This window comes from Sinocyclocheilus anshuiensis, unplaced genomic scaffold (genome assembly GCF_001515605.1).
Source record: "Sinocyclocheilus anshuiensis isolate Anshui unplaced genomic scaffold, SAMN03320099.WGS_v1.1 scaffold260, whole genome shotgun sequence".
NCBI classification, from domain to species: Eukaryota; Metazoa; Chordata; class Actinopteri; order Cypriniformes; family Cyprinidae; genus Sinocyclocheilus; species Sinocyclocheilus anshuiensis.
Genome location: NW_015557134.1, coordinates 361,332 through 376,250, shown reverse-complemented (window position 1 = coordinate 376,250; position 14,919 = coordinate 361,332). Strand labels below are relative to the sequence as shown.

At 36.7% G+C, this 14,919-nt stretch overlaps 1 protein-coding gene across 1 annotated transcript in view; it reads right to left on the bottom strand.

Moving 5' to 3' along the window:
- LOC107677987 (fibroblast growth factor 11-like) overlaps positions 1 to 14,919 on the bottom strand; it is a 51,680-nt gene that overhangs the window by 26,432 nt on the left and 10,329 nt on the right. The window contains exons 2-3 of the mRNA XM_016473069.1: positions 5,006 to 5,116; positions 1,300 to 1,403 (exon numbers count right to left, since the gene is read on the bottom strand). Of these exons, the coding sequence (XP_016328555.1) occupies positions 1,300 to 1,403; positions 5,006 to 5,116 (215 nt within the window). The remainder of the gene's footprint in view (positions 1 to 1,299; positions 1,404 to 5,005; positions 5,117 to 14,919) is intronic.

Here is a 14,919-nt window from a genome sequence, read left to right as displayed (position 1 = left end):
AATCAGTTATTTTAAATTGTAATAATATTTCACAGTATTACTGTTTTTACTGTATTTTGATCAAATACATGTAGCCTTGGTGAGCATAAGAGACTTTTTTAAAACATTAAAATCTCAAACTTTTCAACAGTAGTGTATATAGAACTGCATACTGAACCATTATATTTGGCGTTGTGACATTAAGGAAATACTACAACTTCGCGCTGTGGATCGCCGGATCGGCTTTCACCGTAGACGAAACGGAGTCCAGCCCGGGGTCGTCACATGTGGTTGCGCAAGCCCTCTGGACATGTGTGCAGCACATTTTATGGAGGACTGTTTACTGATCCTGGTAGAGTACACTACAGTGCCGGCTGTTCTGACTCAAAGTGTTGTTTGTCATTTCTCCGACCACAAATGCAGACATGGTTTTATGTTTACGTGGTGCGATGCAACACAACGTTGTGTTTTTATTTATTTATTTATTTGTATTGTCTAGGTAATATCTTATGTTTGTATTAAGTTGTTGTGTGATGCTACTACCCTACTTTAATTGCCCCTTGTGGGATTAATAAAGTTGTTAACTTAAAAACTTAACGTGTAAAAAGACATTTTTAAAAGTCAAAGAGTACAAGTCATTATAATCCATAATTATGTCCCCACTGGATGGCGGGACATAGAGGAGAAACAATAATGTACAGTATGTGGAAAATAATGTGTTTTTTTAACCTTAAACCGCATAAACACATTTCATTACCCCAAATACACAAAATAATGTTCTTTTTAGCAGCATCATATGACCCCTTTAAATCTGGAAAAACAATTCTGCCGCCTTCCCACAGAGTTTAGCTCAAACCTGTCCTAAAGACCTTGTTTACCTGGTTTAGGTGTGTTTAATTAGGTAAACTCTGCAGGAAGGTGGCCCTCTGTAAACAGGATTGGACACTTTGATACAGCCAGAGAAGTTCAGCACCATGGAGAGCAACCTGGCAATTCAGCACCATGGAGAGCGTCCAAGAGCTTCACTGCTAGGTCCAAAATGGGTAATTTTGTGCTATACACAAAGTCTGTGGTTTTTAGAACCAAAGACAGAGTCCGCATCATCCTAATTACGCCATCCTCTTTCACACCAGTCTGTTTGACCAAACTCTTTATTATAAGGAGAGTAATTAAACACTCATGCATAATTATTTACCCCTCAAAAAGCTGCACATCGTCAATTATCTGTGAATCATTATTGTGGAGACACATGGAGGACACCGGCATAATGATCCTAATTATGATAAACATCAATCCTTAAAAGAGCATTCAGTCACTTACGGAGGTGTAGAGGAATCCCTCGCTGTTCATGCCCAGGTAGAAGCCAGTCTTCGCTCCCTGAATCGCCACTATCCGCAGACCCACAGGAATCAAGTTGAACTGTGCTGTGGGATGAAATCAGAGAAATTCATGCTCAGAGAAATAGATTAAACACTCAATGTGTGTCAGGTGTCAGAGAGAATGGAATATGCAGGTAGAAACAGTGTTTGGTTGCTTTAGATGTCAGTCAAACTGTCTTTTCCGTTATAAGTGTGCGTTTCTTGGGTAGAATAAGCTGCAATGACAACCAGACTTTTTGCCTTGAGTCAAAAGTCTGGCTTTGCGAGACTAGGGACATCGTGATTAGGATGAAGCAGGATAACAGATGAAGATGAGAGCGACACAGAAGAGCAGATGTAAAACTGACAGGGATGGAAAAGATAATGACATGAGGTGGGGGAAGTTATACAGGAGGGACTATCTGTCCTACGTCTGTTGTCCTTGATAGAAAGATGGATTGTGTTTGATATGGATCATTCATGGAACATCACACAGTTAATGCTTCTGAGAGATAGCAGAAGATAAAACCATGCAAAATAAAAGGCAATGAGAGGGAGAGAGATATTCCCACACAGGCTGAGGAACACTGGGTAAATATTTCCACAATTAGTCTTCAGTGAGATTTCCCGCTGGAGTTTGACAGATATATGACAGTATCTAATTGGTGTCGGACAGTATCGTAACAATTTAGCACCATCAAATTCACCTCATTGGGCGTGAAGTGTTTAGGATTCACATCAGACTGCCCTGTCACAACGTTCATGGGATGCCACAGTCATATGGTTATTTAATATGTGCGACAGTCATTTCAGTAGACAAGCATGACATGTAAGCTAGTCCCTGACAACCCAGGCAGGAATGTGCTACACTTGTGCACCCTGACAACTGCCATCCCAATAAAATTCTTCTCAATCCGTTACTCGCACACTCAAAAAAAACTCACATAGAGCACAAAAGGCACAAGAATTCATGACACATCACGTGTCTGCTCTCGTTGGAATGTTTTTCTCTCTCCTTTACTGTCTCTTCCCCTTCATGAACAGCATGATATGGTGACTCAACATAAAATACAACATTGTACCATTGTGGCCTCAGGCTGAACCTGTACAGAAGAATTGACTTCCAGAAATGCAATCTTTGGTTGACTCCAAAATACTATACGCTGTTAAAAATCTATATTTTAATGTGTTTTTTTTTTTTTGGTTTGCTTAAGGTACATTCACTCTGAATTTGAGTTTGTGAAGTTGTGATGCTGTCAGTTGCTAATAGGTGTTCTACACTGAACTACAGGAAAATTTACCTGACTTCCACTGTCACACTTCCATTGGTGGCCACTGCGGTGCATAATTCCTCATTTACATACAGTAAAACTCTCTTCAACTTTGTTGCATCACCAGTGGTTGCTTGCAAGCCACAAAAAGGCAACTCTAATTAAAAATGAATTAATTCTGAGCATCCATTTAATCATCTTTCCAAACCTGTAACACCTTCGTTCATCTTCGGAACACAAATTAAGACATTTCTGATGAAATCCGAGAGCTTTCTGACCCTCTATAGACAGTAACGCAACTACTAACTACTATGCCCAGAAATGCACATGTCATGGTACTATCAAAGACTGACATGGAAGAAGAGAAATTGTTGAATAAAGTTATTTTTGTTTTCTTTGTACACAAAAAGTATTCTCGTAGCTTCATAAAATTCAGGTTGAACCACTGATGTCACATGGACTATTTTAACAATGTCCTTAATACCTTACTGGACCTTGAACGTGGTAGTTGTGTTGCTGTCTATGCAGGGTCAGAAAGCTCTCGGATTTCATCAAAAATATCTTAATTTGTGTTCCGAAGATGAACGAAGGTCTTACAGGTTTGGAACAACATGAGGGGGACAGAATGACAGCATCTTCATTTTTGGGTGAACTAACCCTTTAATGCAAATACAGTAAGCATAAGCATATCAATTGCATAAACAATACTAAAATTGTATTTTTCGTTTTCTTTATATTCAATATTTAAAAAATAGATTATTTAACATTGAAATATGAAATAATTATAAAAATTAAATTATATTTTTAAAGATAAAGCTGCAAGTAGGTGACGGCAAGTCACATGTCTTAAAGGATAAGTCCACTTACAGAATAAACATGTCATCCAAGAGTTTTTTTCTTCAGTCGCAAAGAAATTTATATTTTTTTGGGAGGAAAACATTCTATGATTTATCTACATCTAGTGGACTTCAATGGTGGCCAACGATTTCAAGGTCCAAAATGTAGCTTCAAAGGTCTCTACACAATCCCAGCCGAGAAATAAGGGTCTTATCTAGTGAAACGATCAGTCATTTTTCTCCACACATACCGCTTAGAATTAAGGCCAAAAAGTTCTATCTTGGTCTCATCAGACCAGAGAATCTTATTTCTCACCATCTTGGAGTCCTTCAGGTGTTTTTTAGCAAACTCCATGCGGGCTTTCATGTGTCTTGCACTGAGGAGAGGCTTCTGTCGGGCCACTCTGCCATAAAGCCCCGACTGGTGGAGGGCTGCAGTGATGGTTGACTTTCTACAACTTTCTCCCATCTCCCGACTGCATCTCTGGAGCTCAGCCACAGTGATCTTTGGGTTCTTCTTTACCTCTCTCACCAAGGCTCTTCCTTATATATACATATATAATTTTTTTTTAAGTAAATGGCCGATCGTTTCACTAGATAAGGCCCTTATTCCTCGGCTCGGATCGTGTAGAGCCCATTGAAGCTGCATTAAAAAGGCATTTTTGACCTTGAAATCATTGGCCACCATTGAAGTCCACTATATGGAGAAAAATCCTGGAATGTTTTCCTCAAAAAAACGTAATTTCTTTGCGACTGAAAAAGACAGACATGAACATCTTGGATGACATGGGGGTGAGTAAATTATCAGGAATTTTTTATTCTGAAAGTGGACTTATCCTTTAATCAATGGGTCATTGAATGTGTTACTGAATCATTCACTTAAACGATTTATTAAAAAATGCAGATTCATTCAATAACGAAACACCACTGTGTATTGCTCACAAACATTTGGTTTTTGCAATTTGAATGACATACTTTATAACATCAGCTCGGACAGTGTTAAAATAACAATTACGAAATTATCTTAGATGATACATATCACGCACAACCCTATTAACAATGTACAACATCCTGCAGAGTGAATAAGTGAATTACTTCTAGACATCTAAATTAAAAAACACAACATGGCCAAGAAAATGTGAACATCCTCTTCTAATTATCTGCTTTGGCTAGGTCCCTTAATTCTAGTCCAGACAAATATTAATGCTATGGCATGTGATCTTCAATTATATTGCTAAATGTGAATCCCCATAGTGGCACCAGTGACCGTGGGCTAAGTGTTATACACCTGGCCTTAGGCCTGACATACCAGACATATGTCAACACTGGGCTCTCAAATTAATTATAACAGACAGACAGACAGACAGAACATGTACGTGAGGAGACTCTAAGGCTTAAGAAATTAACGTCATGAACAACAGAAGTTCATTTTATGTCTGTCTAGCGGTCACAGGGACGGACACAAGCAGACACTCCTCAATAGTTTCTACAACTGACCCAACCAGAGGTCACATTGCGCCTGTCAGCCGTGAATAGCGAGTGAGAAAGAACACGCGCTTACAGAAGCAGCTGTTCTCATCCCTTGTGCCGTCCATGGTGCCATCCGGCAGCATCTGCAGGTAGTAGCCGTGCTGGCTGTACAGACGGGTGACGATGCCTTTTAGCTGTGGCTCTGCAGAGAGAAAACACAATCACAGGCACACAGTGTTAGTCCGGGGGGAGAAAACATCACAGCTTGACCTATACAGGCATGACTTCATTAAAGCTTACGTAGAGTCTATTCATTATCAGCAGCTACTTATGTTGCCCAGGTCATGCTGCCATGCTTTGGACATTAAAACACAGAAGAAAACAATTTATTTCCATCAAATACACTAACGTTCAAATATTTGGGGTCAGTAAGCTTTTTTTTTTTGAGAAAAATTAATGTTTTTATTCAGCAAAAGACTCATTAAATTCATTAAACTCATTAAAAAAAGTGACAGGGCACATTTATAAATGCTGTTCTTTTGAACTTTCTATTCATCAAAGAATCCTGACAAACAATGTATCACGGTTTCTACAAAAATATTACACAGCAAAAACCATTTTCAACATTGATAATAATAAGAAATGTTTCTTGAGCATATCATCATATTGCACTGATTTCTGAAGGATCATGTGACACTGAAGACTGGAGTAATGCTGCTGAAATTTCAGCTTTGCTATGAAAGAAAAAATATATAATATCACAATATTACTATTGCGTTAGATAGCAAAATATTAATTTCTTGGTTTAATAAACCCATTTATTTTTTATAGAAACTTAGAAACCTAGCACAACACTTTACAACTAGAAAAACATTTAACAACAAGAGGTGTATAGGTTTAAAATTATACAACATATAATATAATATACAAAACGTACTGCAACACTTTCTGGTAGTCAATACTTTTTGGAACATGCATTTCATCACATTAACTATTAATACCTGTGGCTACTCTGCTAGGACACCTTGAGGGGAACTGATTTCATACATCCATTAAAAATCACCCAGGGACCAGTTGGTTTAAAGTAATTACAAAAACGACTAGGAAAAGTTAGCTATTAGAAAATTTGCTTGCAGTTGCAGCTGCCATTTGGATTGATATTTTGTCATCGAATGCAATGAAATTCATACATTTTTCCCCCAAACAAAGGAACACGTAAGCATATTGATAGCTAAAAGGTCAATTTAATTAGAGTGAATTATAACAAGAATATGTCTGAATTGTATAAATTAATTACATCTTTCATCTAGGATTAATTCAGTGGCTCTCAACTGGTTTTGTTTGATGGATGAATGAATGAATGAATGATGCATTTATATTTAGTAACTAAATGTCTCTCAGCAGCACAAACCAACCATGTTTATTCTCCATGCAAGCAAACTTAATACAGTTTGGTATGTTTGCAATTTTTTTCTTCTTTCAGAGATAAAGGGTTGTGTCAAACAACATGTCTATGTTGGCCTAATTTCACTAGCTTCTACCAGGTGGCAGGTGAATTCTGCCAAAATACAACAGAATTTGGTTGGATGCTCAATTTTGATGTCAACAACAAAAGATATCTCTTTTAAAAGTTCATAAGTCTAGTGTTTTGCCATGCTAGGTTTTTTGCATGTTTCCCTGCTGTCCACAATACCAAAAGCACAGACCTGTGACCCATTTTTTGGGCCATGAGTCCCATGACCCACCAGTTGAGAACAACTGAACTAATTTAGCATCGCTATCCAGAGCACAGCTGTTTCTTCTGCACATGAAGATGCCTCAGAGACCTGAAGGGTCAGATCAGAATAGACCACCTTTCTCAGGCCTCACATATATTCCAGATAATGCATTAGTCATGAACATTTAATATGCATAACTCACTTGACATTTAAACTTACTCATGTAAAACTGCTTGAAGACGGTGTTTGCTCTCTTTTTCCCTGTGACTGTTATACTTTGAACGCTTCACTGTCCATCCCATAGCATTGTATTGACGCTCACCTCATCCTTATTTTTAGAGAAGCTTTGGTCACTACAGGACTTTGGCAAATAAAATGTGTTTGCTACTCTATAAAAGATTTACTCGCATTGCACGTTTATTTATGAGACTAGAGGAGAAGAACAAAAGCTGAATGTTTTATTAGCACAGTCCCTCCGGCCTACTTTGTGTTCATTTTAGAAACAAGTGAAAGGGAAGCTAAACAGAAAGTTGCTTGTAAACAGACTAGTAGCTGTGGTAAGCTGTGACCACGCTAAGAACAGTTTCTTAGGACCAGCTGATTCGTCCCCCACAGTGAAATTCAAATGAAAGAAATCTCTCAAGGAAAAGGATAATTTAAAAACGATTATCTGGAGGGGTAGGCTGGCTTGTTATGAGTTTCCACTCCGAAAGATATTAGTTAAAGGTTTGTATTGTATAAATGTCAAGCCGGTGGGTTAAAAAGACAGCCAGTCTCAAATTCACATGCTTCATCATGTCAAACTCAAAATGAACTGCTTTGTAACACTTGTACGGTGAGTGTGTGTTCTGGAGTGTGTGTGGCCTTTTATTTCTCTTTGCTGTCACGTCACCTTTAGCGGTTCAGAGGACTGTGGTGGGATCTGTATCAGTGTCATTTTTAGCATTTATTATGTACTGTATTCCACATTTCATTTTTTTTTTTAACTTAATTGATTTTATTGTAAATAATGCACTATAGAAAATATATTTACCTTGATTGTACTTCACAAATCATGTCTCAAATTTCATCTCCGACTGCTCTTCTGAGATTGTTGTCTCATTGATAAAGTACACTAAATTTAGAAAAAAAATCATTTGTTACTTGATGGCAAAAACTGAGATTGTAATCACAAATAAAATACATATCATAAATTAAATATTATAATCATTGCCGTCTTTTCTTTTTTAGAATCTTCTCTTTCTTTTTTTTTTTTTTTTTTTAATGTAATACAGTAATTCATATTTTTTTCTGATGGATTTGTATATTTTAAGGTTACTACACAATCTAAACAAAACAACATTTGAAAATAATCAAAAATATATGTTTCCTGGACAGTTTTAATGTGTCTTTTATGAAACAAAAAGAAAAAAATCTATTAAAGGTCTGTGCTGAGTTTGAGTCCCGGATTGCAGACCTTTTCGAATCCCCCGTCCCACTTCACTTCCTGTCTAAAATATTGTCCTATCGTAATACAGGCAAAAACAGCAAAAGTAAATCTAAAAAAAAAAGGCCTGTCAGTTGTAATAAATGTCAAAAAGTGCCTGAAATTGAATGAACACTCTATTATTACACATATATGTTAAAAAAGTAGCCAAAACAAATAAACAATGTACAAAAGGAAAAAGCTCTTTTTTGTTGTTGTACAAGTGGATAAGCAAAAGGGAATACACACCTGCATCACATTACACAACTTATATTATTTATTTATGAATGCTACCTAGAAAATAATGACTTTGTATAAAGCAAACTACAAAGGGTGAGTCATTAGCTTTACATTAGCTGACTATAAGCTCTGTTATATATATATATATATATATATATATATATATATATATATGTATATATATAACAAATATTACTAAAATACTGCAATAGAATTACTTTGCAACAAAATATTGCAGAGTTGCTTTCCATCCTCTTTCATCTGGACATCACAACCTCGAAATTCTGCATTTCCCATTCATTTGCCTGGTCATTTACATGAAACAAAATTCATGCTATACAATATTTCTTATTAATTTCCCTTGGTCTCTTACTCTTCCTCCACCATCTCTCCTTCACTTACCCATATGGTGTAATAATATAATGCATTATCCAAAGAAAAGAGGAAGCAAGTGATTATTTGCCAAGCGAGGTGGGGGGAAGGGATGCATATGACATAATTTCATTAGAGAAGATGGCTCTATATGTATTGGACAGGCATAAAGTATACACTAACAGCCTCATTTGATAGACAGTTGAAGCATGACAGGGCTAATCAGAATCTCAGCTGCCCTCCACTGGAACGGCGACACTGATGATTCAATTTGGAGTATCAACATAAAGCACCGGGTTACAAACACCATCCCACGCTACTGTTAAACAGCAGGAACCATGGCTATCACGGCATGCCAGCATGACACAGCAAAGCGACAGAACACACACATACACACGCCAACATGGTGTTTAGCAGCATTTAATGCAGCATGATATTTTGTACTAATTTAGTCCTGCATAGGAACACAAGTAACTGGTGGGTTGCTCTTGGTATATATTGATACTAGAGTGTTTGGATTTGTGTGGTTAGTCACCATGCCATGTTCCTGCGGCTTGAGAGTATGTAGTCACATGGCATTTACGGCTTATATGATTGGCTAACCAGGTATTATAGAGCTTATATGCATTTAGAATTTTTAATAAAATGAGAATGGAAAGGAATTAAACTAATGACAAAGGCAGAAAAAGAAGAGAAAGAGATTTGAAAAGTGCTATTCTGGGAACTGGTTTACAAAGAACTGTTTGAGAAAGAGATCCCCCTCTGTGTCAAAATCTTAGAAAAAGAGAAAAGAAAGCGAGTGGCCGCTCTGATTTCCCCCCTGGGTGCTGTTTATCCGGTGGAGGTGAGGTGTGTGTGGGGAGTGGTAGTGTGCAGAGTCCAGTTCCAGGCTGTTACAGATGGTAATTTTGTCAGAAATCACTGAGCTGCTGCCAACTCCATGCTGGAGATACAGCAAGCGACGGCTGGTGTGCTGTGCTGAATCCTGCCTGTGAGTACCAGCCACCAGCTTTTATTCTCTCTCTCTCATTCAGACTCACATGCACTGGATAAAATACAGTTTGCCAGGATTTAGCAAAGCGACTGGAATCTGCTACTGGATAAATAAATGCTTGAATTCTGTTTATGTTGGATTTATTTTATCTGTCATTATTTGTCTTTTAGCTTCTCATCTCTGCACAGTTATCTTGCAGTTCCAAACCCATATGATTTTCTTTCTTTCGTTGAACAGAAAGGAGAAATTCTGAAGAACTGTGGTTGCTCTTTTCCATTACAATGACGGCGTGTTTATGCTTTCAAGGATGCAAAAGTACCACAAAAAATCATAACAGGGAGCCATTGCAAAGTCTTCTGAAGCTATATGATTTGTTCATGAATCAATTAATGATGTCTGTTCCTCACAAAACTATTTATTGAATGCATTGTGGGAGTTCAAAAGAATTGGTATTATAGCACACAAGTCACATGGGCCTCTTTTATGATATTATAATGGTGTCCTTTCTGAAGCTTGAAATGCTCAGTCCCAATTCATTTTAACTGTAAGAAAGGAACAATGATACAATTTTGCAAAATATGGTAGAAAAATCCAAACTGGTTTAGATTTAGAACAATATTAAGGCAAGTGAATGAGTGAATGATGACTATTTTATTTTTACGTGAACTATCCTTTTGGCAGCACGTTTGTGTTCCAAATGCCAGCCATTTTTTCAATTGGGTATAACAGTGCACATTATACCAAGTTACATAATGTTGTGTTAATCTACTGCATACATGTTCCCTATCAGGCTTTTATCTTTATCTCTTTATCCCTTCCTGGAATATATGTTACACACATTACAACTTTTACACTTCAGTTTAGCTACTTCTTCACTACACATTATGGATCAATCCCACTTGAATGACAGTTGTTCTTATCTGCCATTTTATTACTGTCAGACAAACCATTGCTCTTTTTAATGCAATTTTATGTATGTCCAATGTGTTTGGTTAGCTAAAACAGTATTTTAACAGGAATTACCCAAAATATGGTATGGCGTTGTTGCTTGGGCACTAACAGTTACATATTGAATGCATTGACAAACTGGAATTTCTCCCTTTTATACATTTTAAAATAATTATTGAGAAATGCATGTTCTTACCTATGTAGACTTATTTTCAAATTATGCAATGTAGCATCAACAAGTAGCCTACACTTCTTTTGCTCCAGTGCAAATCAATATTACTAACAACATTTAATTTTATTAACATCATTCAAGTAGTATTGATTCAGATCATTGAATGGGCAAAGATTTAACAAAGGGCTAAAAAGTACACAAAATGTTTTTAGTTGTTCGCTTACTGTAAGTGTTTGATGCAAAACTATTCAGCGGCGACTCGAGTTAAGTTCGAAATCTGAATTGAATGTATAAAGACGTATAAAGCAAAACAACGGTTAGAAATCTGTGTGTAGCCTAGGCTTTATCATGAGTGAGCCCAGAAACATACACGCAAACGTACAGCGCGAACAGTGTTGAACGATTCATTAGCAAATGACTCTTATGAGCCAGTTCTTTTAGCGAACCATACAAAGAGACCTCACGAATTCAGACGAATCGTCCTTTCTGAAACAGTCATAGCCGATCCTGCCTATTCGCAAAATACACAAGCTGCGTAGGGTCCCCGAAACACCAGGGGGCCCCCTTGCTCTTAAAGATGATTTAATTTTAGTTTCGTTTTTGAATTTTGAATTTTGAACAAAGCATGAATGATCATTTATTTTAATGCGGTGCGCTGTCTCCCTTTCTACGTAAAAATCAGTCAAATCATGTAATGTGAATGTCGTACAGTCTTGCTCGAGACTAAAAAAAGGAGTTCAAAGCGTACGGAGCCGCGGAAGAGACACTGTTTCTCAAGCTCTTTCCACGAGCGCGATTCGAGACGGAGTGAAACACGGACAAATCCGTTTCATTCATTCATTCATAACCACTCATACCCCTTCACGCAATCAGTGCATGATGTTGTTAAAGGGGTCATATGATGTTGCTAAAAAACAACATTATTTGGTGTATTTGGTGTAATGAAATGTGTTTATGCGTTTAAGGTTAAAAAAAACACATTATTTTCCACTACTACAGCGAGAATCAAAGTTACGCCTTATTTCTTTGCGTATACATTTGGGCGGTGTTATGCAAATCTTCCCACACAGTGACGTAGACATGTGGGGGTGTGTTTAAACGGGGCGTTTTAGGAGGGCGTGGACGAGTCTTAACTTTTATAAAGAATATCTCTTTGGGTTTGAGACTTTAGTCTTTGCAACTTGAGGGATCTTATCTATTCACGAACAGCTTGTAACACTCCAAAGAGAAAGGAAAACTTGAAATCGCATCATATGACCCCTTTAATGTAAGGAATTAGGAAATTGTCTATTTAAAGAAATAATGGCTACCTATTTTATCACATAGCAGCATTCTGTGTAAAATACATCTATCTATTTGCGCTCTAATATAATTTTTATAACTAAATGTTATTTTGTTGAAAGACGCCAGTCTGGAAAATGGGCGGGATTTTACCTCAGTAAAAAGAGCGGATAAGTTGTTCAGTTTGACACTGTGTAATATAATATTTCTAATAAACGTCCCGGTTTTGTAAAATCCCTCGTTATTACTTGTCAAAGAACAAAACTTCCTTTGCATTCAAATGAACACTTCTAGAACATTTAGGTGAATATAAGGTGTTACCTCAGATTAAAATAATTATTTTCCAGAGAGTTTTTTCTTACATTCTCCAGCTCTTGCATTTTATTTGAATAATTGTTTCTGCTTGAAATGTGTAATACAACTTGCTTAACAAGCAGCCACAGACGTCCATGAAATTAAAGTCTACTCTTGATTTTTAGAAACAACATCTGCAGCTCACAAGATACACAGTATTGTTTAAAGTTTTAAAAACTCCAAACTTGATTTCTTCCAAGATATATACAGAGTTCTGGCATGAAACTCTAGATGGCGCAGTCCGATAGGTCTAACTCAATCTGACCTAATGACATCATTATCACATGGCACAGCTGATTGGTTCTCTCCTGTATCAGTAGCCAATGAGCTCGCTGCTCAACATTCAAATATATGACTAGTGCTTGCCGTAGCAGTTGTAGCTTGCTTCAGAAACCCTCCACCTTCCCCAGCTCCACCTGTATAGATCTGTTACGAGGTGATTCATGTATGCTATATGGGGGTTATTTCATGTATGTTATATTTGCAGCAGCAGTATTTCTTACATGCTCACAGCAGCATTTTGTGGATGTATTGGCAGTAGCAAGTCTCGGTACTTGCTCTGCCGCAGCAGCAGCCGCGTTGCAGATAATTCCGCTAAGACCAAATACATTAGCATTGTCATGTACATTACCATGCCAATCCCTCCGAGAGGGCCTAGGACTTCTGAGCAGATTCACAAATACAAGCAGGTTGGTTTTACACTCGAGATGAACTGCAAAATATCCATAAGAGCATTATAGCCTAATGCAGTAGTCCTTAAAGTTGATTTTGGTCTGACTAATATATCTTAATTTTTGCAGTCTCAGAAATGTTTGGTTTGCCACCTGACGGGTGAATTGCTTAATGCCTACAAGGAAAAATAAATGACGAAACTGAGCATGGATATCTGAAGCATTGCAAGCTTTTGTCTTTTTAAAGCCACATTTCCTGGAATTGATTTAGCAAGCCTGATTCAACTCATCAGCTCATGATTAGAACTGATGACTTTATACATAACCTATTGAAGTACACTTAGATAATATATTGATTCAGTACTTTATCATATATGCAACCAGAATATCTTGATGCGTTTTGGAGGTTGCCAGGAAGCTCTTGAAAAACTTTCTTGAGAATGCAAGATACCAAGGATATGACTAGCATATATGTTGATTGGCTCATTAGGTCTGCCCATGGAGAAAGTGACTGTGGTAAACCTTTTCTTGCTTTATTTATTTATTTATTAAAATTTTTTAATTTCATGTATTTTCTGTGTTTATCTTGCTGCTGTTCCTCCAATTACAAAAGGTCAAAAGTGTTTCTCCTCAGGCATTTGTTGAGTTTTTTTCCAAATGGAAGTGTAGATTGATTGAGTCTTTCATTTTGCAAGAATGTGTATTTAGACAATGTTGTTTTACTGTTCTTTACAGGTTTGTACAAACATTCAGACCTTTGTGTCAAGTATTAAATCTTTCCAGCCTTTCCTGCTCTGCATTAGGGATCACAAATAGAGTATCCAGAAACTCTACATCATCATGGACAAGAAGGCAATGAAAAGCAATATGCAAGTTTTTTCGACAGTGATGAACTCTTCAAAGCTCACTTCGTATTCAGCACATCATACAGTGAAGTACTTTACAGTTGCACCACAGCAGACATCAGGAACAAAGTTATTGAGAGGTACGTTTCTGATGGTTATTGATTTAACAGGTCAGGAATGATCATTAAATGTTAACAGGTTTAAAACTTCAGCATTTTCATCATGTCCTCTGTGCAAACAATTTTGTGTTTGTACTGTCCATCACTGCTAATTAAATTTTTTTTTTTGTTTTTTTTAGGTTACAATACAGGCTGTGTGGAATATGAGTAGTTTTGCTTCTAACTCAGCTTGCTTATATATTTACAGTTTTAAATATACACTGAGCCAGAGGAATAAATAGAAAGCTTTACACTAGTGTTAGAAATTTAATTCTGTCTATTGTTAGAATGCACCACTATTCCTCTCTTACTAGAGGTCAAATTTAGCTCTATGTGGAGTTGTTTTTTAACTCTATTTGGGAGTTATTTTAGTACCACTTTTAGAAGTGTTAAAATACCTATTTAGAGATTGGGAAAATATAAAATCTATCAGAGTAAATTTAAAACTCGTTTTCTAATGTGTAATTAACAAATGAGACTTGACTTTTCTAAGCATTTGCCAGATTTACAGTCTCTATACGATTTTTAATCATTACTGTGTAGATTTAAAGTATTAAATCATTGGGTAAATTTTCATTTTTTTTTAGAAAAACTTCAGAGACAAATGCTTTGCATTTCAAAAATCATTACAGCCCAAGTATAGATAATATTAGTAGACATTGCACCACTTTACCATCAAATTTATATATATATATATATATATATATATATATATATATAAAAAATTTGCACTCTTCGTAAAAATCCCTGAGTTATTACTTCTGAGTCAGACACAGTAACTGTGAGG